This window comes from Gopherus flavomarginatus, chromosome 22, assembly GCF_025201925.1.
Source record: "Gopherus flavomarginatus isolate rGopFla2 chromosome 22, rGopFla2.mat.asm, whole genome shotgun sequence".
In the NCBI taxonomy this organism is placed as follows: Eukaryota; Metazoa; Chordata; order Testudines; family Testudinidae; genus Gopherus; species Gopherus flavomarginatus.
Genome location: NC_066638.1, coordinates 15077300 through 15104749, shown reverse-complemented (window position 1 = coordinate 15104749; position 27450 = coordinate 15077300). Strand labels below are relative to the sequence as shown.

The 27450-nt window shown below is 49.7% G+C and overlaps 1 protein-coding gene across 1 annotated transcript in view; it reads left to right on the top strand.

The window, feature by feature from the left end:
• The window catches only part of NKAIN1 (sodium/potassium transporting ATPase interacting 1), a 215372-nt gene extending 188140 nt beyond the window's left edge, over nt 1–27232 (top strand). Inside the window, exon 7 of the mRNA XM_050932379.1 lies at nt 25876–27232. Within this exon, the coding sequence (XP_050788336.1) occupies nt 25876–25885 (10 nt within the window). The 3' untranslated portion in view covers nt 25886–27232. The remainder of the gene's footprint in view (nt 1–25875) is intronic.
• Nucleotides 27233–27450: the final 218 nt, after the last annotated feature.

The window sequence follows — 27450 nt, the reverse complement described above, 5'->3', positions numbered from 1 at the left end:
TGTACTCACCAGGGAATTGGTGGGAGGAAGAAATCAGGGGGGAGATCTGTGTGTGTTGGATTTGCTAGCCTGATTTTGCATTTCCTCTGGATGAAGAGGAAAGAGCTTTTGTTTCCAGGACTGGGAACGGAGAGGGGGAGTCACTCTGTTTGGATTCACAGAGCTTGTGTCTGTGTATCTCTCCAGGAGCACCTGGAGGGGGGAAGGGAAAAAGGATTATTTCCCTTTGTTGTGAGACTCAAGGAATTTGGGTCTTGGAGTCCCCAGGGAAGGTTTTTCAGGGGGACCAGAGTGCCCCAAAACACTCTAATTTTTTGGGTGGTGGCAGCAAGTACCAGGTCCAAGCTGGTAACTAAGCTTGGAGGTTTTCATGCTAACCCCCATATTTTGGACGCTAAGGTCCAAATCTGGGACTAAGGTTATGACAGTACCCCAGGCACAAGGACCAGGAGAGTATCAGGAGCAGTGTGGCACAGGGGAGGGTTAGCGGATAGGGACTGTCTTAATGTGTGTCTGTTTGATGGCCGTCATCTTGGAGCCTGACCTGGGACCTCAACGGTTATAACCTGAGCAGCAACAACTTGAGCTAAAGATCCAGTCTTCTGTAAGCGGTGGCTATTACCATTCAGAACCTCTGTAGCACGGCGTGACCTGCAGCACACACTGCCCGTACACCGCTTACCACAGTGCGGGCTCTGGTTCCCGGTTGGGGCTGTTTGGTGCGCTCATGGCTTAACTACTAATAATAGATCTGGGGTTTGTCCCTGGCTCTCCTACCACTTCATGAGTCTTTTGTTCTCCCTCTGGGGGTCGTGACGCATTCCCCACCTTTGGGAAGCACCTGCAGAGCCAGGAATGTAAACCACCATGTGTGATCCATTGGGATCCCTCTGTAGGTGCCAGCAGAGTGATAGCTGAGTGTCTGCCAGGTATTTAGCCTGAACCCAGCCCTGCGAGGCCAAGAAGCATCATTCTCCCCTCCGTACACCTAGGGATACTAAAATCACCCAGGGAAGGGAAGGAAGAGCTGGGGATTGAGCCCCCTTCTCTTGTATGGACAGGCCCAAGCCTTAGCCTCAAGCCTAGCTGTCCGACCTCTGGGTGCTCTGGGCCGACTCTGAGTGCGGTCAAGCTCTCAGCCCTTCTGGCCTTGGGCCTTATTCTTTCCCCCTTACACCAGGCTTACACCACACCACTCCACTGACCTCAGTGGAGCTGCTCCTGATTTACGCCGGTGTCACTGAAACCAGACTCAGACCCTCAAAGACTTTGATCTGTTCTGAACCTGGAAATGAGGCAGCTCAAGAGGATTTGCAGAACCCACCGTTTCACCCGTGTCAGGGGGGCTGGGTAGATCGTTATGTGACCTGGAACTGTAGCAGCTCACACAGCCTGTCACTTTAATGGCCTGAGGTGGTAGGATTAAAAAAACGTATTTACGCTGCGCCTTTCATCCCGAAGCATCCCGAACTGCATGAACTCTCCAGTGTGCTGTATGCATCCATCATGCTGGCACAAAGTGAGTTTCCAGTAACCATGGGGAAGCATTTGCCAGTCTGTCTTGGCTTCTGTATGTCTGTCCTTTTGCTTGTAAGTTCTTTGGAGCAGGGAATGCATTTATTTTTGTATTGCATGGCTCAAACTAGGTAATACATATGGAAAGCATTTTGCCTTCCAATGAAATGTAGCTACCTCTGGGGTGGAAGATGGCAGCTATGTACAGCACACAGCAACCCAACAGTGTAGGGCATAAAGTGAACAAGAATACTATTTGCAGTTGAACTGAGGGGAGAAGGGGGCAGGATTCTAGGTAGGCCATGAGGTCTGGTGGGTTGAGCCCAGGAGTAGGCAAGACCTGCCTGTGACATGTTGGATCACAGAAACCCCCTTGGGACTGCTACCTGATGTGCTGGGACTACCTCTGAGCCTGTTTTCCCTGCCAGCTTGGGACTCCAGAACCCTGCCTTGTTGAGCCAGACACACTTGCCTGCTACAGACACAGATCCAAGTCTGAACCACGTCCCACACAAGCTGCAGGCTTAACTGAAAACAGCTTAAGAAGTGCTCCTGTCTCCGGCACTCAGATACCCGTCTCCCAATGGGGTCCAAACCCCAAATAAATCCGTTTTACCCTGTATAAAGCTCAAACTCATAAATTGTTCACCCTATATAACACTGATAGAGAGATATGCACAACTGTTTCCCCCCCCCAGGTATTAATACATACTCTGGATTGATTAATTAATAAGTAAAAAGTCATTTTATTAAATACAAAAAGTAGGATTTAAGTGGTTCCAAGTAATAACAGACAGAAAAAGTCTAAGCCTAATACAATAGGAAACTAAATGCAGGTAAATCTCACCCTCAGAGATGTTCCAATAAGTGTCTTTGACAGGCTAGCCTCTTTCTAGTCTGGACCCAATCCTTTCCACTGGTGCAGTCCTTGTTCCAGCTCAGGTGGTAGCTAGGGGATTTCTCATGACTGCAGTCCCCTTTGTTCTGTTCCACCCCCTTATATAGCTTTGGCACAAGGCAGGAATCTTTTGTCTCTTTGTGTCCCTACCCCTCCTTCTGAATGGAAAAGCCCCAGGTTTAAGATGGATTCCAGTACCAGGTGACATGGTCACATGTCGTGTGAGACCCCCAAGCCTTCATTCCTCTCAGCCTGACTCACAGGAAAGTTTGCAAGTAAACAGAGCCATTTACTGTCAATTATCCTAGCTGATGGAAGCAATCAAGATTCCAAACCTCCATTAATGGCCCACACTTGGCATAATTACAATAGGACCTCAGAGTTATATTTCATATTTCTAGTTTTAGATACAAGAGTGGTACATTTATACAAGTAGGATGACCATACTCAGTCAGTTATAAGCTTTGTAATGATATCTGCATGAAGCATATTCCAGTTACATTATATTCACACTTATTAGCATATTTTGATAAAATCATATGGAGTGCAACGTCACACTGCCAATAATAACTCTTTGCCTTTCTTTAGCATCTTCCATCTTTGAAGCCCAAAACACGTGAGAAAGATTAATGAATTAAGTCTCACACACAAGCCCTGTGGGGTAGCTAAATATTATCACCATATTTCGGATGGGGAAACTGAGGCACACAGAGATTAAGTGACTTACTTATAAAACAAGTCAGAGCTGGGGCTAGAAACCAGTTCTCCTGACACCCAGCCCTCTGCTTTACTAGCTAAGCTAGGCTGCCTGAGCACTGATCCTACCTCTGGCACTGACTAGTGTGACCTCAGGCATGTCATGTCACTTCTCTGTCCCTCGGTTTCCTCCTTTGTCCGAAAAGGGCAGGTAGCTAATACCTTCCTCACAGCAGGGCAAATGAGAATTCATGAATGTTTGTGCATTGCTAAAGGTTAGCACTGGGCAGGACTGTATGTCCTGATAGGGTTTGAACCAGGACACCAGGGTTTAAACAGAACATCCTCGTGCTTGAGCAAAGAGCCATGGGATCTGTAGTAACCAGGACCTTGGTTGTACAGCCCACCCAGCGCACACGCCCAGAGCCCTCTCCCATGACTGGAAATGGGGATCCCTGCATGTTACCCTGCTCCTCGTACTAGAGAAGCAGTGGCTGTGTGTGATCCTGCTTCAGCTCTCTGTGGACTCGCTTAAATCCCTTCCTCCTTTTCTTTAAAGTTAGAGGTCGCATGAGCACCATGTCCTGACCAGTTACGTGGTCATGTGGTGTCCACCACAGCAAGGCCTACAGAAAAATGAGCTCCACACACTTGATTTCCGTACATTTCCAGCAGCCCCAGGCCGCAGGGCCCTTGGTTAATTTCAGACACATCTCCTCCTGTAAATGCAAAGCTTTGGCTCCTCAGTTCTAATCTGTCTTTTGAAGCCACAATGAAATCAAATTGCGCATTGTTGTGAGTGGCGCTGGCCATTGCTGTTGATGCAGGAGCTGCCCAGAGTGTGGGAAAGCTGATAGGAGTTAGATGGAGGCTTAGATCCGCTGCGCTGGCTGCACTGAGTCGCTTGGGAAGAGCGTCAAGCACGAGGCGTTTTCCAGTCACGCTGGTGGCTTTGTGCACTCCAAGTCACAATGGCACGGCCTGGGGAGAGCAAACACCTGCGGGGGTTTAGGCTAAGGACTCGCTGCTCATCTGGTGGTTCCAGGATTCCTCTGCTTTTCCTGTCTCTTGAGGTCCCCCCATCAGTGACATATCTGAGCACTAATGGCTTTAGCCTCCTGGTGCCCCGGGAGATAGGGAAACACAGTCCAGGTGTCCCTGAGCCTCTGACTGCTGGAAGCTGGGACTGGATGATAGAATGGATCTCTCAACAATCGCTCTGTTGTTTTCATTCCATCTGAAGCATCTGGCATAGGCCACTGCTGGAAGACAGGATACCACTGGTCTGACCCAGAATAGCCATTCTTATGTTCTTATTATATCCATTGTATGGATGGAGAATGGAGGCACCGGGGGCAGGATTCATCCCTGAACTGGCATCTGTGCCTGCCCTGTTCAGAGGCAGCTGAGGGCCCTAGCCCTGGCACTGGCAGCACTGAGGTCTCTGTAGCCCTTTACAGGGCTGCTCCTGCTACCTCCCTCTTCCAGGCCACCCGCTCCCTGCTTCTGTTCTGTCCAAGCTCCCCCTGCACCCAGGGCTGCGGCTCTGTGGGGGCTATGTCTGAGCAAGGGTGGGATCTCACCAGCCTCGATGCACAAAGAGGATGAATCAGGCCTGCAGAGATTCACTGACTTGCACGCAGTCACGCAGGAACCCTGTGGCACAGCAGAGAACTGACCCACTCCACGGCTTACAAGACCAGCCTGCCTTTCTCGCCTGTCCAAAACTGTTGTTTATCTCAATCAGCAGTGACCGGCCCTGGTACTGACACATGCTTCATCTGCACTAACACTCCCCAGATTTCTAGCCCCTCTGACCCAGGCGGGCTCGCTGGGATTCTGCCTCAGCCCCCGCAAACAAACCCCAGCCTCATGAAAGGTTTTCTCAAAATGCACCTCAGACAAACACAGCCTCTTGCGATTTGCCCTGGGAGCAGATTTATTGCTCACACGTTAATGGGTCCATGTTGAACAAAACCAAAAGCTTGCAAGCAAAATGCCAGGCCGTAATAACCGAATCCCTGGACGGCTGGCTTACTAGGCCTGCCGCTCTGTAGTACTTGCCCTTGGAGACTGACTTGCCCTTACCAGCTTACTCCTTTTTTCAGAACCAGGCCCCTTTTGACCAAAGGAATGTGAGTGAGCTACAAACTCGCTGGACTGGTGCTAGGAAGCCGGGTTCATAGCTCACTGGGAAGCTGGGACCGATGGGCTTTTAAAAACAGGCAACATTGTGAATTCATCTGTTCTGTGTCCCATAGTTTTTCTGAGTGTGGTTTCTCTTCCTGAACACAACCCTCTGTCACCAGGTAGGGTCCCCTTAAACGCCAGCCAGGACTTCGTAGGGATGGAATGGGCGGCTGGTGGGAGAGTGGCAGCCAATGCCGAACACATCAGTGCAAATTTTGGCCAAGGATTGTCAACCTCCTCCACTTCCCCAAGAACTGCCACAGAGCTTTTTAACGCAGAGTCACCCATCACCTGTCCTGAGGTTCCTCGGGCCGATAAACACCCAGGGTGTCTCGAGAATTCAGCTCCTCTCTCGGCAGTGAGGCTGAATTGGCCTTGGTGGGAGCTCACCCTGTGATTCTAGGGGAGCAGGTAGCCTACACCTGAGGCTTAGACCCGTGACTCACCCCCTGTTGACGCTTCTGACATCTGGCAAGTTGCTTTTTCAAACTAAGTATTTTTTATTAGTTTCATAACTTGGGAGCAGACCGTGCACGCGCCCGGTCAGAACAGACGCATCTTTGCCACCAGCCCTGTATTAATAACAATAATTATTGCAGGGCTGCAGGATTTGACAGCAGTGCCTCTGCTGGACATACCTCATCTGGAACATGCGTCCCTCCCAGCTCCCCAGCTGCATCTCTGCCTGCCTGCTGACTCGCTGCGTTATACCTCATTTCAGTCCAATACCAGAGAGCCAGTGGAGCCCTGGTGCCATTGTCTGATTCTTTCTTAAGAGATCAGGACCCAGTTTCTAAACACGGCTGCCTGGCCTGCCCCTGGAAGCACAAAGCCCCAGATGTGTGTGCGAATGCCTGTGAGAGCACACGTGTGTGTGAGAGCTGAAGTGTCCCTAGTGTTTTAGCACAGACTGGACTTGGCATTAGTGATTCTAAAGAGGATTGTTTCTTGAGGCTGCTGGACACAGCCAGACGCTGTGGTTCTCTCTGGCTCCCAACCTTTGCTGCCACGTGTCACCGCACAGGGTCTCCCCTGGCCTGGACTCCGCACTCATGGACGGGATGGCTGAGTGCACTACGGAGGCAGTCGATGTGTATGGAATTTAAACACCCACCTTTGCAGAGGAGGCTGTGTCCCACACAACAAACCACAGCGCTGCAACTACGTCGCTGCCTTGTAGACGCGTAGCACAGCGACGAAAGGGAGGTTTCCATAGCTGCAGTAACCCACTGTCTCGAGAAGGCATACGGAAGAATTCCTCCCTTGACCTTGTGGCATCTCTAGTGGGGTTTAGGTCGACCTACCTACATCACACGGGGCGGGACATTTGTCACAGCCCTGAACAAAGTACCTCAGCCAACCTACGTTTTAGGTGGAGACCAAGCCTAGGACTCTTAAAGGGGAGCTGTGATGAGAGCCGAGGGAAACCCAGATTTGGGGGCTGACTTCCCATTCCCCGGACTGGCCGGCCAGCCAGCATTGGACTCAGGGTCCTGTCTCCTTTTCATCGTTTTTCTCCCTTCCCCTGGCTGGTTTGCTGGCACCGTCCCAGGGCCGGACGCTTGCACAGGCTGTCAAGAGACTTTTGCAGTCAGGGAGGTCATGGACCAGTGCATTCTGGGATATTGTTAGTGAGTCCGGAAGGGAGAGAAGAGCAGGAGCAGGGCAGGGAGACGTTTAGACCCCCAGTTCCCAAACAGCCTCCTTTGCCACTCCAGCTCTGGGCTCCCACCGCAGCTCTGCCAACGCAGCATCTCCCAGCTATTCCAGCCCTGGGCGGCCAGGCCTTTCTTGAGTACAGGCTACCCATCCTCATGAAGGCAGTGATTGCTTTATGATGCTGATAACCGTTCACCTGAGTCCAGACTGAGAACCCCAAACTCATTCCAATGATGCCCTACAGCTTAAGTACAACCTACTACCTACGAATGGCCTAAGCCCCTCCGATACGACGGAGGAGAGGGCAGTATAAGAACCTGAATAGAATAGACACACGTGCCCTGTCATTGGGACGCTCTCCTGTCCCAGTTAGACACATTGTCTTTTTAAAGCCATCACAGCCTGGCCTGAGGCAGAATTTGAGAGCAGCCAGGCTGTACTGTGACATTCATCCAGGTGCATCATCAAACAACTGCCTGAGCATGTTCCAACCAGGTCTGGGACTGACTCACCAGCAAGGGACTGTGCTGTGGTGCAGCTGGGCTTTGCTTGCCCACAGCCACAGCATGCTCTGATCACCCAGCACATTAATTTCCTGAGACATAATTACTCCTTGTATTATTTACTGCAAGGCATGTCGAACTTCCATCATCCCGACAGCAATGTTGGTTCGAGCTCATTTCATCCAGATAGACCTACTCTGGCTGGTCGGGCTGAGAGACGTTTCTCGCCATCTCTCCCGGGAAAGCCCCCCCCCCCCCCCCCCGGGATAGGTGCCGCACAGCGCACCGCTCACCCACCACTGCAGCCTGGGGGAGCCCAGCCAGACACAACCCCGTTAGCACTGAAGACCGTGTGGGGAGAAGCTCCTTGAGAAGCACACAGTGAGCTGAATCAGACTGCCTCTGCCTCAACGCTGCCATGGCAACTTGACCCTTCCTCCTCTGCACCCAGGCCAGCCCTGCCGAAGGGCACCAGTCTGGGCTGAGCGCCCCACCCTGTTCTAAACTCGTGAAGGCTCCCAGAATGCCTGTGACAAAGGCCAGTCACCGGAGCCTTCTATTATGGGAAGGCAGTGTGACCTAGTGGGTTGAACACCGGCTTGGTACTCAGGAAACCTGGGTTTTATTCCAGTCACTGCCACTGTCCTGCTAGGTGAGCTTGGGCAAGTCACAGCCTGGCTCTGTGCCTCAGTTTCCCTATCTGCAAAACAGGGATAGTGATTCTGACAACCTTTGTAAAGAGCTTTGAGATCTCCTGGGGCAAAGCACTATAGACGAGCGAGGGATTATTATTTTACAGGTGGGGAAGCGATCACACAGATGCCTGAGATCGCATATGAAGTCAGTGACGCACAGCTGGCAATAGAAACTGGTGTCCGGAGGCCAAGTCCTGTGCCTTAACCACAAGCCCATGCTTTTAAACACCAGCCGAGCACTTCGTTAGCAAACACGATTGATCAGAGCAGCCTGCGAACAGTGCCATGCTGAGAAAATCAATGGAGTTTACAGGGCGTCCACCACATGATATGAATTAGCATTAAACCATCTCCCGACTATGTCCTGAAACACTCAGTGACACAGCGAGGGCTCTGCAGGGGCCCTTCCATCAGTTCTGATTAGAAACAAGAGCCAATTTCTGTTCTCGGCGACACCGCTGGGAAAGCTGAGCAGCTCCACTGCAGTGCACAGAGTTCCTCCGGATTTCCGCCGCGGTCTCTCAGGGCAGAAGCTGGGCCAGAAACTTTACAAAATAAAAATCAACCCCAGAAGCACTGGCTGGAATAGGTTTAACCCTTCAACTGCTGGTGTTTTCCAGACTCTGTTCCTATGTACTTCCAGTCCCAGGCATGCACAGGACCGTCACATACACCTGCCTCTACCTTTTATGTGTGATTGTGCACTGCTGTTTCCAAAGGGCACTGTGGATCTGTGAGGCTCCTGAAATGTGCCATGTCCATCAGCGCCAAGCCATGCCCAGGAGCGTAGGAAGGGCCATGCTGAATCAGACCTGCGTCCCTCCCAACAGTGAGCAGCTGTGGGGTGATTTGCCCCAGGAGAGTTTCTTCCTGACCCTGAAGAGCCAGCAAGTGAAGCAGGAAATCCCTTCCTAAAACGAGCTCATTCCTAATGCCGGACATTCGTGTTCTGTCCAGTGTACCCCGCAATGAGCTGATATCATCGGCCACGGTCCTCCTTTACCAGGTGCCCACCCTGGGTCATAGGCCCCTGCCATAAGATGTTCGGCTGCATGTGTGTTCTCCCTGCAGGTTGTCCCAGCTCTGCGCAAACAGCTGGCACAGCAGATCTCGAGCGAACCGCCCAATGACCATAAGATCTGTTAAGATGCGAAGGCGCCTGGCCAGGTTAATTGTCAGCAAAGCATGGTCCTGGCTCCCCAGATTAATGTCTACAGTTTCAGTAGTACGGGGATGCCCGTGACAATGGACACAGCTCAGTCAGTTGCGGGACTTTCCACTGTGCCCTCAGCTGGGCAAAGACTCTCCCTCTGAGATCCATCTTTATACACCATACAAACAAGTGATGTATCACTCTTGACATATCAGGGTGCCACCTTCTGACCTATTAGGGCACCACCCATTGCCTTGTACCTCTAGGTTTGATCAAAACATCTCTATTCATCATGCTGTCATCCTGACCTTCTCCTTAAGCTGGGTCAGCATGTTCCTGTTATCCCTGGGGAATGTGTTTATCGAGGTGTTCCGATACCACCCTTCTGGAATGTGCTTGTGCGAGTGGTTTGTGCCTAGCACCTCTTAGGAATATGTGTTTTTACAGTATCAGCCCTATGCTTGCCAAATTCTATGAGCAGGACCTGTCTCTTGCTTACAACTTAACTTTGCTTTATATCAGCAAGGTTTTGACTCATTTAGCTCAGACCTCAGGCCAAGGGCTTATGTCTCAGGCTCTCTTCCCACTACAGCCCCTACAGTAGATCCTGCCCTCAGTTCCCAGGCAGGATTCCCATGGGTGTAGATGAACACTACACTCACAGAGCTATTGCAGGCTATGGGCCACAGCACCACAGACCATCCTGCGAGCTGAAGAACTATCATGACCCTTAGTTCACAGAGGGGGAAACTGAGGCAAGAGAAGGGCTGTGACTTGCCCAATGAGTCAAGGATGGAGCCAGGTCTGAAACTCAGGAGTCTTGACTCCCCATCCCCTACTGTAACCACTGAACTATGCTCTCTCCCAGGTACAGCAGCACTAGAGAGCACTGGGAACAGATCTAGAGCTGTGCGTAAAATGATACATGCTGTAAATGTGCGACATACGTATACAGCCAAGAATAAACTAAAGCACACTGGGGCCTTCTCAGTTCAGTCTGAGTGGCTCTGGATTTGCATTAATGATGTGCGGCTGGGTGGTGAGGACTGTAATGCAGAGGAAAGTTATGCTATAATAAAATTGTTAGTTCCCATTTATAATCTGGTTAGCAGACAGTGCAGTGTAACCAGAATCTCCATAAATCTGAGCGCCTGATGAGGGGAGCAGTTTAATTCTGCTTTTGGTCTCTGGGAAGGGCCTTTACTGAGACAGATTGCTCAAGGCAGAGTGCTGGAGGGTTCTTCTTTCACTGCACGCCAGCGGATGTCCTCGCCCATCCTCGCTGCACCCAGAGTGACAAAGCATCAAAGCAGGAAAGCAGACAGGGGATGTTTCAAGTGGCACCTTCAAAGCATGAGCTCAAAGCACAGAGCTGCTAGGACGCAGTGATCAGCACACAAACACCTTCTGCCTCTGGGTTGGTCTCTGAACTACCACCAAGTGACATCTGGCCTGGGTGCTCTTAGCTACTGGGCTGGTGCAGGCTGTGAGTCCAGCCCTACCTGGATCAATAGCGGGAACTGGATTTGTGACCTTTAGAGCTAAAGGCAGAAACTCTTCTTGCTGGAGCTACAGGATAGCGCTGTTACCCGGAAGCATCAACAGGCTCGTAAACCACTTATATGGCCCAGCCATTAGAGGATCCACGAAGACCTGTACATCCCACATGGCGTTGTGCAAGGAAATCACAGACTCACAGAAAGGGGGGGCTGGAAGGGACCTCGAGAACTCACCTAGTCCAGCCCCCTGTGCTGATACAGGGCCAAGTAAACCCAGACCCTCCCTGACAGGGGTTTGTCCAGCCTGGTCTTAAAAATCTCCCATGACGGGGATTCCACGACCTCCCTTGGCAGGCTGTTCCAGAGCTCCCCTCTCCTTACAGCTAAACGCTTTCCCTATGACCTAACCTAAATCTCCCTGGCTGCAGATTAAAGCCCATGACTTCATGCGCTATCTGAACAATTGATCCCCATCCTCTTTATAGCAGCCCTTAACCTATTTGAAGACTTATCAGGTTCCCCTTCAGTCTTCTTTTCTCCACACTAAACATGCCTGGTTTTTTTAATCCTTCCTCGCAGGTCGGGTTTTCTAAATCTTGTATCAGTTTTGTTGCTCTCCTCTGGACTCTCTCCAGTTTGTCCACATCTTTCCTAATGCACATCATCCCGGCTGGCAGCTGGGGAAAGGCCAGTCACAGAGGAGGCGGTGCTGCTGTCCAGAGGAGCTGAGGCAGGGGGTGTGGCTTTTGCCAGGGGTAGGCTATTCTCCTGGGCCTCTGCAGCACCCCAAACCCCTGCACATCCAGTCCAACATCCTCTTCGTGCTGTGCAGATCAGGCCAGCAGTCCAGGCTCTCTGCCATCCTACAGTCATACCCCAATGCTTCAAAGGGAGCTGACACCCCCTTGGCTCTATTCCCCAGGCCCCATAAATGCACCTTGCCAGTTTTACAATGCTGCACCTGGAGGGCTGGTGGGGAATCTTTCCTGACTCCTCCAGGGGCTACGCTGATACCCTGAAGCGTGAGGTTTGAGAACCCCAAATGCTGGAGGCAGCATATGCATTCTGGAGCAGATTCTGTTCCTAGAGGGAATGCTGTCCCCACTCATCCACTTACAAGCCTTCGGTGAGGTTGCCGAAGGTCAGATTTCACCTCCTTGCTGGCTCGCTAAGCGCAGTGTGGAATACCCCAGACAGAGCCAGCTGTACTGGGCGAGCGGGTCAGTACACGGCTATAGGGTCTTGCAAAACATACAGCCTGGAGAGAGGCTGGGGGCTTGTGGCCCTGCTATTTGAAGTGCTCTACCCTGATCACCTAGAAACCCTGCAGCAGCTGCTACCGTCTGGCTCTCTGACGTGCTTCCAACAGCACAGAGGGAAGTGCGGGGGGAGAGGGGGCTGGGTGGTGAAGCGCCTGTCTTTTTAATGAGAACATCTCAGCTCCCTCCAGATGCAACACATGAAAGTTACGAGCCTCACTTAATTCACTTTCCACCAAGCAGGTCTGGTAAATGGGGTCCCCATGGATTATTAAGGCAAAATGAATCTGGGGAGATCCTGCAGGCAAACAGAGGCTACCTTAATAGCCTGTGAAATTAAAGCTCCTTATGTAGTTACCAATTAGCCATAATTGGATTAAAGGCAGCAGTGTGGGAGCACTTCCACATGGAGCCTTAGAGAAGTACAGAAGCTGCGTTTGCCCTGTTGCCACGGCCTGTCTTTCTTTCTCCCGCTCCATCCACAGGCCATTCCCCGTGGCGGCTTACGCCAGGGCACTCTCCTGATCTGATGGGAAATGAGCCACTGTGCCTACCCCGGGCGGCTCCTAGCGAGCCCACAGGCTGCCGAGCACAATCCCTGCTCTCTGGTGGTCCTGCCCCTCCCAGGTCCGCAGCAGCCGCCCCGCTGCACATGTTCCTGAGCCCCAGCAGGCAGCGGGGTGTGAGCCAGGAGCGCAGGGTCTCCTCGGGGTGCTGCACAAGCACTCAACCTGCTTCCCCACTGGGCAGTCAGACCCTGCTACACACGGGCGCACACCAGCTAAGCTGCACCCCCACGCCAACGGGCACAGAGCTCATGCGGGCCTGATATTCAAAGAGCGCCACACACTGAACTCATTGACACGTTCAGCCCGTAAGGATCCCCTGCTCTACACGCTGAGCCCCCGCCCGAGGGAGGACGGGGAAGCGCTGTGCTAGTGGAGAGGAGGGGCTGGTGCCACTGAGCAGGGGGCGAGGTATTGCCTCCAACGCAGCGTGGTGGCCCCCGTGCTGGGCACAGGCTGGCCTGGCTGCGCTAGCCTGAATGCAGCCTGCGCAGGGAACGCTAGCACGGAAGGCAGCGCTGCAAGCCCAGCACAGAGCCTGGTACGTATTCCCCTTGCTAGCCCAAGCTGCACACCTCACTGCTCTTGGGTATATCTGCATGGCAATAAGAGACCCACAGAACAGCTGCGGCTGGCCTGGGTCGGCTGACGGGGGCTCCCGGGGTTCGGGCTGCAGGGCCGTCTAACTGCAATGTGGATATTCAATCTCAGGCTGGAGCCAGGCTCTGCATGGGGGGTGGGTCTCAGAGCCCAGGTGGCAGCTCGAGCCTGAGCGTTTACACTGCACCGTTTAGCCCCACAGCTCGAGCCTTGTCAATTGACCTGGGCTCCGAGACTCGGGCTGCAGATCTTTGATTGCCTACCCAGTGTGACCCACACCAAGCAAGCGCCAACAGGCGAGGCCACGCACAGCTTTTGCTGTACAGACGTACCCTGAGACATGGACACACACTGTGACCGAGAGACAGGCTGACATACACTGAGACTCACACACACACACACACACAATGACACACACACACAATAACACAGCTACACTACACAGAGACACACACACACACACAATGACATAGATACACCACACACACACAGTGACAAAGATAACACACACACTGATTCAGATACACCCCACAAACACACACACACACACACTGACACAGATACACCACACAGAGACACACACACACACGGTGACACAGATACACTACACAGAGATACACACACACACACACAATGACATAGATACACCACACACACACAGTGACAAAGATAACACACACAGTGATTCAGATACACACCACAAACACACACACACACACACACAGTGACACAGATACACCACACAGATACACACACACACACAATGACACAGATACACTACACAGAGACACACACACACACGACATAGATACACCACACACACACAGTGACAAAGATAACACACACAGTGATTCAGATACACCCCCCCACACACACACACGGTGACACAGAGACACCACACAGAGACACACACACAAGCTGAAGGGCAGGAGAGGGAAGTAGCCATGAGGAAGGAACCTCTAGTTCAAGAGGTTCACCACAAACCTCAGGGCCCCTGGGTTGGGACCTGGAGAAGTGGGCAGGCCCAGGTCCCTCCCTCTCCACTCCCCTCCTCAAGGACACTAGTGGGGTAATTAAAATACCGGTTCAGAGGCAAGCAATGGGGCCCTGAACCTTCCCCAAAGAAGAGAAAGCGTGAGACCCAGCATAACAGTACCGGCAATTTGCCACAGTATGTAACTAAGAGGAAGTTGTGCATGTGTCCCTGGATGTCTGTGTGCGCCTGTTTCTATGTGACTCCCTGCGATGGGCCTGTGGGTGTATTGTGGATATGTGGGATGAGGGTGCATGTGTGTCTCAGGGTGTGTGTGTGTGTGTGTATGTGTCTTTGTCTCCATGTGTCACATAGCAGAAGTCTTTGTCTCCAGCTCACACACACATACCGAGACACACACATCCATTGCCCTGTTGCTGCAGGCAGTATTGGGATAGCTGCTGTGATTTATGGTGGAGTTGTGCTGTAAGAAGTCACAAAACAACATTTCGTGGTCAGACCCAGAGGCACTTACAGAGCGAGAGTGAGACAGTGAGCTGACCCTTCCATCCATTTATCAAAGTGCCTGCAGTTCCTGTTTCCAGACAGGTGAAACAGTAATAAAAAACAGAGCAAAGAAAGTTGTTCAGCAGCCAGAGCATTTTAAATAAGGTGGGGGGAAAAAAAAAAAGACAAACCTGCTGGCTGTGGCAAGCTCCACTTTGATGAACTTCTCTCTCCTCTAGGAAGCTGCTTTCCCCATATGATTCCCCAACACTGCACATCACCTTTTGTAGGAGAATTGTTTCTACTTAGGCCTGGTCTACACTCCAGAGTTAGGGCGACGTAAGTCGCCTTGTGTCGACCTATTCACGCACGTGTCTATGTTCAGATTTGTCTCTGGCTGATGTAAATGCCCCATTCCACCAGCAGAGTAAAACCACCCCTGAATGGCATGGTCGACTACTGAGCTTGGCACAGTACGAGTGTAGACACTGCATGACTGTGTCAATCCTAACAGTCCTCCAGCAGCTGTCCCACAATCATAGAATCAGAGGACTGGAAGGGACCTCGAGAGGTCATTTTGTCCAGTCCCCTGCACTCAAGGCAGGACTAAGTATTATCTAGACCATCCCTGCAAAGTGACTGCTCTGGTCACAGTTTTAAACTCCTCTGCCCAGGGGTCCCAGAGACAAGAAGCCATTCCCCCCACTTAAAACACCCCACGTATTTTTGAAATGCCTTTTTCCTGATTCCCACCTTGGCACGCGCACTTAGCAGCTCTCTCTTGTTGTGTGCAACTGTCCGACCGAGCACACTGGTTATACGGTTCAGACACACTGGAGCAGACAGGAGATGTTGGCTCTCCTGGGCCTGTGGGAAGAGGCTGAGCAGGCCCAGCAATGAACCAGCCATAGAAACGTGGACTTCTATGAGCAGATTGCTCGGGGAATGCAGGAGAAGGGGTACGACAGGGACCAGCAGCAGTGCCACGTGAAAGCGAAGGAGCTGTGGCAGGCCTACCCCAAAGTCGAGAAGGCCAACAATTGATCTGGTCCTGAGCCACAGACCTAGTGCTCTTACAAAGAACCGCATGCCGTACTTGGCAGAGACCACACCAGGCCACTGCAGAGGAGCCCGAAACAGAGATCTCTGGAGTGAACAATGAGGAGCAAGGATGGGGAGATGAGGTGGGGATCTCCAGCCATGCTGCAAGCCAGAACCTATTTGAGACTCCACCACAGTCCAGCCAGTCTGAGCAGGCAAACGCAGACGAGCCTGCTGAAGGGGAGCGGGGGGTCTCAGGTAAGTGTGTGCATGCATTTTCCCTTGCAATCTTTAAATGTAAAGATGGCAGCACCCGAACCAGTGTTTTACCCATATGAGAAAGGCTGGAGATACAGCAAACAGAGGGAGAGTTAACATCTGCTTTTCATTCCCCTCTTGGGAAAGGCAGATATAGGGGGCAGGCAAAGCAGTCGGTTTATGTATGACCCTTTTATCCTCCTGAGAGATCTCGATGGAGCTCCCCTGGAGGCACTCTGCAATCCCCTCCCGAAGGTTTCTAGGGATGGCTGCCCTGTTTCTTCCTCTGCAGTAGGACACTTTCCTGCACCACTCTGAGATGAGTTTGACTGGTTTCATTGCTATAAACAGGCTAGTGGCATATGGGCCCAGGCGGCTTTGGGACACCAGCAGCAGCTGTGGTCCTCAGGAGTGAGACATCAGCTGGAATCCCCACCATGTGTGGAAAACAGTGCCAGTGATCAGTGCCATTGGCCCATGCTCATCCCATGAAATAGGGACTGAAATTTCATATCTTCATGCAATAGAAAATCCTTTTCCTCTTCCCCTATCGTCTCGGGCAGGTTGTACTCACCATAGCTGGGGCTGGACTGTGAGGCTGTGCCAAGATGCTCTGAAGCATCAATAAGCTTTTCTTGTTCAAAGTGTTTATGGGAATAAGGGAAGGGAGTTTTGAAACTTATCTTTCCATTATCCTTGTGACTGTATATTCAGAGGTACATCTGTCGATTTTAATCAGCAGCTGCTGGTGGTGCTCACTCCATGCCCTCAGAACGCTTGACTCTGAGAGGAGAAAGAAGAGGATTTGTGACATGTTCTGTGAGATCCTGCAAGCCAGTGCTACATTACACCATGAGGTTGGAGGGCCAATATGACCAGCAGCCTGGAAAAAAGTAGAAAGGACAGGAGAAAGGTCCAGGACTCCCAGCTGGAAAAGGAGAAGGAGATGCACCAGGACATAATGGGTCTTCTCAGGCAGCAAACCTAAATGCTGCAGACCCTGGTTGACCTACAGATCCAGAAATCCTGGACTCCACACCCTTTGCAGTCCTTGGAGAACTCCAGGGTCACACATGGTCACACACTGCTCCCTACACTCCCCAACGATGGCATAGTAGGGCACAACCTTACTCCTACCACTCAGTACTGGGATACAGCTAGGAAAACCACAGCTTCACATACAGTGACCTGCAAGAACCACAGCTGTGTAGCCACAATGGCCTACATTTGTTACTCAGATGGACATAAATGTTTACTGCCTTTCTAGTTTTAAATGTTCACCCCATTAAGCTTGTTAAAAATTTTGTATGACATTGCCTCTGGGTTTTTTGTGCACATTGATTTTCCACGCTGTTTTCCCTCACTCAATAATGTTCTATTTTTGGAGAATCAAATTATCTTTATTATTTCATAACAAATATTGCCAAATACATAGTGATTGTCAAAGCAAATGGCACTTGTAAATCCACACCAAGCACCACAGAATTCATAGCTTTGGGAAAACATCTAGTCATATTTATAAATGTACACCCAGCCCTACACAATTCCTAGCAGTACCCAAAGCTCCCAGAGAAACTCCAGCAGAGAATGCTCCTGTGGCTGACCATTAACATACTGTTTCCTCACCTGAATAGCTCCATGTTGAGCTCTTCTAATGACCCTGGTGTCTGGCTTTCAAAGTCAGAGACATCTTCTCCACCTCAACCTTGGTGGTAGTTTTTCCCCATTTGCCTCATAGATATTATTCAGGACACAACAGGCATGGGATGTTTTTCTCTTGGAGATCCAAAAAAGTGAGTGAACACCACCAGCGTCCCATCAATCTACCAAGAGCACATTCAACTGCAATTCTGCATCTGCTAAGCCAGTAGTTGAATATTCCCTTGGTGCTGTCAAGGTGGCCAGTGTATGGCTCCAGAATCACGATTGGCATATCAGTATCACCAATGGTAATCTATCGGTCAGGGAAGAATGGCTCTTCTTGCAGCTTTCTGAACAGTCTTGTGTTCTTAAAGATGTGAGTGTCCTGCACCTTCCCTCACCAGCCACACTGATGCGATGGGGCAGGGGGTTGGAGTGCAGGGGGGCTGAGGGCTCCATCTGGGGGTGCAGGATCTGGGATGGGGCAGGGAATGAGGTGTTTGGGATGCAGTAGGGGGCTATGGATGGGGGGGTTCAGGACTGTAGCAGGGGGTTGGGGCTCGGGGTTGGGGTGCAGGCTTACCTTGGGCAGCTCCTGGTCAGTGGCACAATGGGGCTAAGGCAGACTTCCTGTCTGTCCTGACTCCACGCTGCACCCCGGAAGGAGCCAGTAGGTCCAGCTCCTAGGTGGAGGCACGGCAGGCAGTTCTGCGTGCTGCCCTCACCCGCATGCACCACACCCACAGTTCCCATTGGCCATGGTTCCCAGCCAATGGGAGTGCAGAGCTGGTGCTTGGAGCAAGGACAGCATGCAAAGTCCTGTGCCCTCCCCCACCTAGGAGCCGGACCTGCTGGATGCTTCCAGGGCACAGTGCAGAGCCAGAAGAGGTAGGCACTAGCCTGCCTTAGCTCCTTAGCACTGCAAACCGGACTTTTAAAAGCCCGGTCAGAAGTGCTTACTGGAGCCGCCAGCATCCTATTTCAACCGAGCGTTCCAGTCAAAAACTGGACACCTGGTCACCCTAGTAATAGTTACAGTGTTAGTTTAAGCCAGAGTTTGTCATCCAGTGGGTCACAAGGAGCAGGAACACAGGGCATACGACAACTGGTTAGTTTGGTCATGATGGCAATCCTATTTGCAGAAGATGCAGTGAGGTGGAACATGTGGAAAGGTGATGCGTGTCTGAGAATACTAATGCTGAGGCTTTAATCACAAAGTGTCGTGGACTGGGGGTCAGATATCAGGGAGACAGAGGACAGACCCGAATGACATTAAAGGGCAAACTACTGCTGTGGGAAGGTGCCCAACGCTGTTGGTTAAGATTAATTGGATAGAAATGTGGGCCTTGCTAAATACCGGGTCTCAAGTCACCACCTTGCAGAACTGACATTTTAGGAAACATTGGACTCAAGAGGGGTTGTTGACTACCAAGAACAGGGTGAAATCGGTAGCAGGAAGTGGTTTGGGTGTCTCATGTGCAAGCTAAATGGAAGCTGAAGCTCAGATTGGAACTTCTAAATATCCAGATCAGGGTATTTTCATTAGCAATGTCAACAGTGATTATTTACCGCCAGTAGTCATAGGTATGAGCTACTGCAACAGTTATGGGAGTTGTTTCAAGTATTAGGATCAGAGCAGCAGCTCCCCAGTCATAACAAGAAGGTCCAGCAGAATATGATTCGACGTGCAGTATAAGAAAGATATGAAAACTTTGCCAGTCAATAAGACGAGTTTGGGAAAGTGAGAACAGCAAATCTGAATCCCATCGAGCTGCACCCAAATGTGGAAACGTTCCTAATTTGTAAAACAAAAGTTGGTTTTATTTCTTTACTGGAACCTTGGTGGGGTAAAGAAGGGAGATCCTACAACAGTGGCAATGGAAAAAGGATTAGTACCAATTAGGATACTGAATTGTGTGGTCAGACCTGTGACACTATATCGAAATCAGGTGGTTGGGCGTCTGGTACGCATAGGTTGGGAAGACAATTTAGTACGCGATGAACAGTTTGGGGAAGTGGGACATCTGCAGACAGTGATCCAGGATGGTGAGATAGATCCATACGTATGGACGAAGGAAGTAGACTTGGGAATGCCTTCAGCATCTGCGGAGCAGGTAGAAAGGTTAGTGCAAATGATTAAGGAACATGGAATAGCTTCCTTGCAACATCTTTTGGATTTTGAGTGGGCCACCCAGATACAGCACACTGTGCCCACAGGAGGACATCCTCCAGTTAGGGCTGATTTCAACCAGTTGCTCTAGCTCTGTATCGGCTGGTGAAGGAAATGATAAAAGAGATGTTGGAAGCTAATGTAATAAAAGAGCGTCATCGTCCATGGGCTGTGCCCATTGTGCTAGTTCAGACAAAAGAAGGGAAACTGTGCTTTTCTGAAAGCAGCAAGACGTTTTGGAGCATGAGCCTTCATGAGTGAATACCCACTTCGTCGGATGCATGTGCTTTTGTGTAGATTACACTGTACTGAAAATTGAATCAGGTCACCCATAAGGACACCTATATCTAGAACGGAAGATTCCTTAGTGGCATGAAAGTCAGCAAGTTTCTTCTTTACTATCAGTTTAGCAAGTGGATACTGGCCAATTCCAGTGGCACCAGAAGATCAAGAAAAAAACCACCTTTGTGACACCCATGGGACTTCATGAATTTACAAGAAGGACTCTGTCATGTTCCAGAGACTTTGCAGAGATGGGTGGAGCATTGTCAAGACTCTGAGAACTTTGATACCATTTTACTGTGTCTCCATGACATCACTGTGTATTCAAAATCCTTTGAGGGACGTTTGCAACACTTGGATGTGGTGTTTGATAGATTCACACAGGATGGATTAAAAGTAAAACCTTCAAAACATCATTTTCTAAAACAAAATGTGAACGATTTGGGACACACAGTGTCTGTGGCAGGGGTCGCTCCTGATACAGAGAAACAGAGAATGACAGAGGAGTGGCCAATACCTGCCACGGTACAAGACATCTGGTAGTTCTTAACGATTTGTTGATGAATATTGTTGATTTATTAAGGACTTAGCTAAAGTTGCTCTACCATTACCTGGATTGATAAGAAACATTGGAGATAAGAACATTTCTAAAGCTGCCCAGGTAAAATGGAGAGCAGAGTGCCAAGCAACATTTGAAGAATCGAAATCTCTCCATCCTTAGCCCCATCCTGGCATATCCAGTTTATAAACTACCATCTAGACTAGTGTATATAGATGCCAGCAGCAAAGGATAGGGAGCCCCCCCTTGCTCAGGAGCAAGATGGTAGGGAGTGAGCGACTGCTAACACAAGCTGGAGCTTAAAGGGATCTCAAAGAAATGATGAGAAATGCAGTTCACTCAGATTGGAATTCTTGGAATTAGCCTGGGCAGTAATGGGAAAGTTTCCGCATTATTTTACAGCAAGGTCATTTGAAATGTTTACAGATAACAACTCATCGACATATTTGCAAACTGGCAAATTAGGGGCATTGGAACAACCGTGGGCTTCTTGTCTGGTCAATTATAACTTCACCATCAAATACTGACTGTCCAGTATTAATGTGAATGCTGATGTATTGTCTAGGCTGCCATCAAAGGCGATTATAAATGAAGACTCAGATGAAAAGGAGGATTTGGAAATACCTCTGTTTCTGAATGTTCCTATCGAGAGGTACAGGTTTATTGCTAATCCTGTGGTTGGGAATGAAGAGATAGGACTTGACATATGGCAAGATCTACAGAAGGAGATTCAGTTATGGAGTCTGGTAACACAAGAATTAAGAAGGCATCTAAGAAAAGATCGAGTGCTGATGGTTGATTGCTGGGAAAAGTTACCAGCTAAGGTAGTGAAACTGCAGAGACAACAAAAATATCTCCAAGAGAATGGGAGATTGGTAGGGAAGGTTATAGATTCTAACTCTAAGGAGGAGACGATACAGATTGTCTTGCCCAGACAGAGTGTAAGGACGGTATTAGAAGCTTATCATAATGCGTTTGGACATTTTGGAGTTAAAGAGACAGAACCGAACTTGAGAAAGAGGTTCTATTGGATTAGGATGAAGGAGGACATTGTACAGTGGTGTCAGAAATATGAAATATGTAACTTGAAAAACAAAGCTGGTAGTTTTGATAGAACCTCCTTGCATGCTACTGATAGTAATGGTGATGTTAGATCATTTAAAATTGGAATTACCTGTGTGCTTGTCATGAATGATCATTACACAACATTTGTGGTGGCAATTCCTGTGGAGGATTTGTCAGTGGAGACTACGGCTCAGGTCTTCTGGACACATTCTGTAAAGCTGTGTGGTACCCAGGGAACATGCTGACAGATCAGGGACCGGCTTTTGAATCGCAGTTGTTTAAAGAACTTTGTACACTTTATTGCAGTCATAAGAAGAGATGTTATGTGCCAATGCAAGGCTTTGAATCCTTTTTCACCCACCCAGCTCCAAATTCCCTGGTTGTGACAGCAGCAAATGATTGAGTGAAACAGGGCGGATATAAATCTGTGCTAAGGAAAAAGAATCCAAAAAGCTAGATCTGATGCGGAGAAAGGTCTACTCGACTTCCTCCTTGCCGATGCGCATTGAAAACCAGCAGGGTCTGTTATCAAAATACGATTTTGTGAACTGAGACACTATATACAAAGTTGTGGACAAGTTACCAGAATCCTCCAGGAAGGGGTTCAAATCCTTCATTATGGAATGTTATTTAGTGGCCAAGATATCCGGCCTGGCTATGGTGGATTCTTCATCCAGGTTCGTGGCCTTGGCTGTAACGATGTGAAGAATGTCATGGTTACAAAACTCTGGTGTATTGCCTGAGACCCAGCAAAGCATAGAGGACTTGTTTGATGGTCACCTCTTACCCTCAGAGAAAATTGATGAGCCATGACACTCTTTCAAAGGTTCCTGAGTCGCTCTGTGCTCATCGAGAATTGATATCCAGGCTGCAAAGAGATGGCATTCTGGGAACCAACAGCAACAACAGCAGCAACGTCGTCCTCAGCTATATTTCTGTCAGCCGTCCTACACTGCGAGGCAGGCACACATCACGGAGGAGGAAGCCTTCTGAACCTACTTTTAGTCAAATGCGGCTAGGCAGTCTGTTGTCATTGTCGTATCTATGCCCCAGCTATTTGTGGGCAGGTGGTCTCATTAGTCCAAGCAAATCCAGCCTATATTCCTGCGGATTCAGGACCTTTTGAAGTAGATGCTGCATTTGAAATCGTCAGGCCTCAGTCCAAGATCCCTGAAGTTTCACTTGGAGGCGCTCTTGGCTTTCCATCCTCCCATGCAAGGAATTCTCAAACTCTATGGTGGTGAGCATGTTTTAAAGGTATTAGCTGTCTTTTTCCACCAGTTGTATGCAGTGTTGATGTAGCAGTGTTGGTCCCGGGATATTAGAAAGACAAGATGGGTGAAGAAATATCTTTTGTTGGACTAACTTCTGTTGGAGAGAGAGAGAAGCTTTTGAGTTTACACAGAGTGACTTGAAGAAGAGCTGTGCGTAAATTTGAAAGCTTGTCTCTCTCCCCAACAGAAGTCGGTCCAATAAAAGACAGGACCTCACCCTTTTTCCACTGATGAAAGAAACGGTCCCATTGCGGGACCTTAACACGATCCTGGCAGTGCTGATGGGTCCATTGTCCCAGCTGATAGCAACTTGTTCATGGGCGTGCCTCTCTCAGAAGATGGCCTTCCTTGTGGCTATAACAGCCGCAGGAAGAGTTAGTGAGTTGCAGGCCTTAGTGGCAGATCCTCCACACATTCAATTCTTCAAGAACAAGGTGGTTTTAAGATCACACTCGAAATTTTAGTCCAAAGTCATATCTTAGTTTCACAGTAATCAGGTTATTTACTTACCTCTATTTTTTTTCCCAAATCACATTCAAGTGCAGAAGAGAAGTGTCTACATAACTTAGATGTCAGGCAGTGCTTGGCATTTTATTTAGAAAGGACTAAGCTGTTTCATTCATCACCTCACCTTTTTATCTCCTTTGCCAGTGGTTCACAACCAGAGGTATGTGGACCCCGGGGGTATGCAGAGGCCTTCCAGGGAGTCCATAAACTCAGCTAGAGAGTTGCCTAGTTTTACAACAGTCTACATAAAAAGTCAGTACAAACTAAAACTTCCTTCAGACAATGGCTTTATACTGCTCTATGTATGATACACTGCAAGGTAAGTATAATATTTATATTGAAACTGATTTATTTTATAATTATCTGGTAAAAATGAGTAAGTCCGCAATTTTTCAGCAACAGTGTGCTGTGACGTTTTTATTTTTATGTCTCATTTTGTTAGCAAGTAGCTTTTAGGAGAGATGATACTTGAGGGTAGGCCAGACAAATCAGGCCACTAAAAGGGGTGCAGTCATCTGTAAAAGTTGAGAGCCACTGTCCTACTCTGCAGATTAAGGGACAACAAGTCTCCATGCAGAGTATTTCCAGTGGGTAACTGCTGCATTACCTCGGCTTATGAAGTAGCTCAAATGCCGCCCACCTCTGCAGTCATTGCGAGTTCATTCAGTGAGTGCTAAGGTGACATTGGCTGCATTTATTAGCAATATCTGCAGGGCTTCTCTGCGTACTTTCGCTAGACATGATGCTGTCGACACGGCCTCGAGATCCGATGCAAACTTTGGAAGGCAGTTATGCACTCACTCCACAGATCCACTCCGAGCCCACCCCTGCTGGAACTGCCGATGAGTCGCCTGAGTGGAACACCCGTCTGCAACCACTCGAAGGAGAAAAGGCAGTTATGGGTCTGTATCGTAATGGTGGTTCTTCGAGATGTGAGTGCAGACATGTTCCCTGACCCACCTTGGACCCCTCTGCGTTAAGAGTCTCCAGCTGGGGATTTCGATGTGAAGGAACTGAGGGAGGTCGGGCAGCACCCCCCTTATGCAGCCCTGGGATGGACTGCGGGGCGAGGAGTGAGAGCTGCCCCCTGGAGTACTGCTAGGCAAGTCTCCAGCTTTGGTGCCCCGGGCGTGGGGCATGGCTGCACCCACATCTCAAAGAACAGTTACAATACAGCGAAGTAACCATCTTTCACCATCAGGTGGGGGAAACAGGCGTGGAAAGTGACTTCTCTAAGCTCCCAGAAAGGCTCCGTTTCCTGGTTCTGAGTCAGGAGCTTTTTGGTCTTGTCTACACTGCAGAAGGTTTGGTGTCTAGTCATACCGACACGGGGCTAGGCTGGCAAACCCTCCCCATGGGGATGCGGCTTATACAGTCACCAGAGTGCGGTCGCCCCAGAGCTCAGACCACACAAAAGAAGCTCCACCAGCACAAGGCCAGTTGCTGACACAGCAGCATCTGCACGGGGTTTTTTGGTGGCATGGGCGCAGCTCTGGACAGTGTGATTTTGTCACACTCCTCACTGACAGAGCTACGCCAGCCCAGCTGTTCAGTGTAGACGAGCAGGCCCCAATCTGCTGCGGGGAGCTGCCTCTCCCCTGCAAAGCTTTGGCTCTCGAGCTGCACTGGCTGGTTAGCAGAGGGGTCGACTCAGCAGTATGCAGCCACCAGGAAGGGAGGGAGATTGTAGCCTCCCCTGTGCTGTGATCAGGGGATGGGGAACCCTGTTTGTCCCAGCGGCTGCAAGGATGAGCAGCATGGAGAGGCAGTGGCCAGTCACAAACTCCAGCTCTCCCCGCCCCCCACCGTGCCCCTGAGGAAAAGGGCTGGAAATGGATTGGGGATGAAAACTGAGAGTCTCTCTTACATTGCGAGGGCATCAGCGCCCCGGGAACGGGGGACGCCTTGTGGTGAGACCAGTGAGCTGGGTTCAGTGACCACCTCTGTCAAGGACTCCTGTCCCTGAATCTCTCCGCCTCAATTCCCCCTCTGTAGAGTGTGGATAATCCTCGTCCCTCCCCTCTGGCCTTTGCCTGCTGGGTCTGTTCAGTCCGGGAGTGTTCTGGGGCAGGGACTGTCTATTATGCTGTGTCTGTGCAGCATCCAGAACCATGGGGCCCCCAACACCTGTCAGGGCCTTCAGGTATAAATAACTGGGGTGGGGCATCTCACGGCGAGTGAGGGTGAGGAGGGCAAAGCCACATGCCCACTGAGCCCTTAAGCTGCTCTGATTAGGAACACTATCTCCTTCTGTCTGGCAAGCATAGAGCCCACCTTGGGCCCTACGTAGATAACGAATCGCTTTGTGGGTCACTGCCAATCCCAGACCCCATCCTAACTCTGTGCCTTTGGTTTGTTCCCTTAGATCTGGGTAACTCTCTTATGCCCTGGAATCCGCCCCCTTCCTGGATCTTTGTGGGAATGCGAGGTGGCTGGATGCCCCGAACAATTGCGAACTGTCCCGAAAGCAACAACTAAAGGCGCCAAAGGCGAGGACGGCACAGAGCTAACGCCTGGGTTCATCTTGGTTTCCTTTTATTTTCCTTCTGGGCAGTTGCAGAGTTTTCAAGGACATGTTGCAACACCAGAGAAACACACACACACACACACACACACACGCACACACACACACACACACTTCTGCTCAGACTGAGGGACCAACAGAGGTGCAATGGCTCCACCTGCTGTCTAATGTTCAAATCTCACCAGTACCTGTAACTCCAATGAGAGCAAGGACCACGGTGGAAAACCTGTATTATCATGGAGGATGGGGAGAAGATTCCATCTAAGGAACAGCTTTATTCGGCAACATCCTGACTGGACTCCTGCCGTCCATCTGTAAAGTTATGTCAGCTGTTCTGTTCTGAATCCCTGGTGCCATGGCTTGGCAATGCAGATGGTGGACTGAGTAGCTAGCAATGCATCAGGTATCTGTGTTTAAGACAGGGTGAAACTGACCAGAGGCGGGTAGGTAGGATCTCAATTGACTATTTTCTTCTTTAATTTTATCCACATCTTTATTTGAATTAGTGTGTCCCTTTTCAGCGTAGGTGAGTGCCAATCCGAAAGGACATTTCATGGGGCGTGGGGGCAAAATATTCTGCACTTAATGAATTCAGCACTGGTGGGAGGAATACATTCTGTCAGCTGGCTGGCAGTGAGAGCTGGCTGCTTCTTGCCTCTGGTAAACGGCCATGGTGCCCCACTGACCCCTGAGGCACAGCCAGAAGCTGCAGTGTTGCCAGCTCTTCTGGTTTTATCACAAGGCTCACAACATCTGGTTAGTTTCTTAAAGCTCCAGCTTCTGGAATCAAGAGACTGCAGGAAAATCTCAGATTTCATGCCTAAAAAGGGAAGTGTCTAGCTCTGCTGATTTCAGAGAAAATCCTGAAAACTAGGGCTGTCAAGTGATTAAAAAAATTAATTGCAATTAACTGCACAATTAATCGTGCTGTTTACAATAAGAGAATACCATTTATTTAAATATTTTGGATGTTTTCTATATTTTCAAATATATTGATTTTAGTTACAACACAGAATAGAAAGTGTACAGCGCTCACTTTGTATTTATTTTGGATTGCTAATATTTGCACTATAAAAAACAAAAGAAATAGTATTTTTCAATTCATCTAATACAAGTACTGTAGTGCAATCTCTTTATTATGAAAGTTGAACTTACAAATATAGAATTCTGTACAAAAAACCTGCATTCAAAAATAAAACAATGTAAAACGTCAGAGCCTACAAGTCCACTCAGTCCTACTTCTTGTTCAGCTAAGACAAATAAGCTTGTTTACATTAGCAGGAGACAATGTTGCCTGCTTCTTGTTTACAATGTCACCTGAAAGTGAGAACAGGCATTCGCATGGCAAGATATTTATGTGCCAGATGCAGTAAAGATTCATATGTACCTTCATGCTTCGACCACCATTTCAGAGGA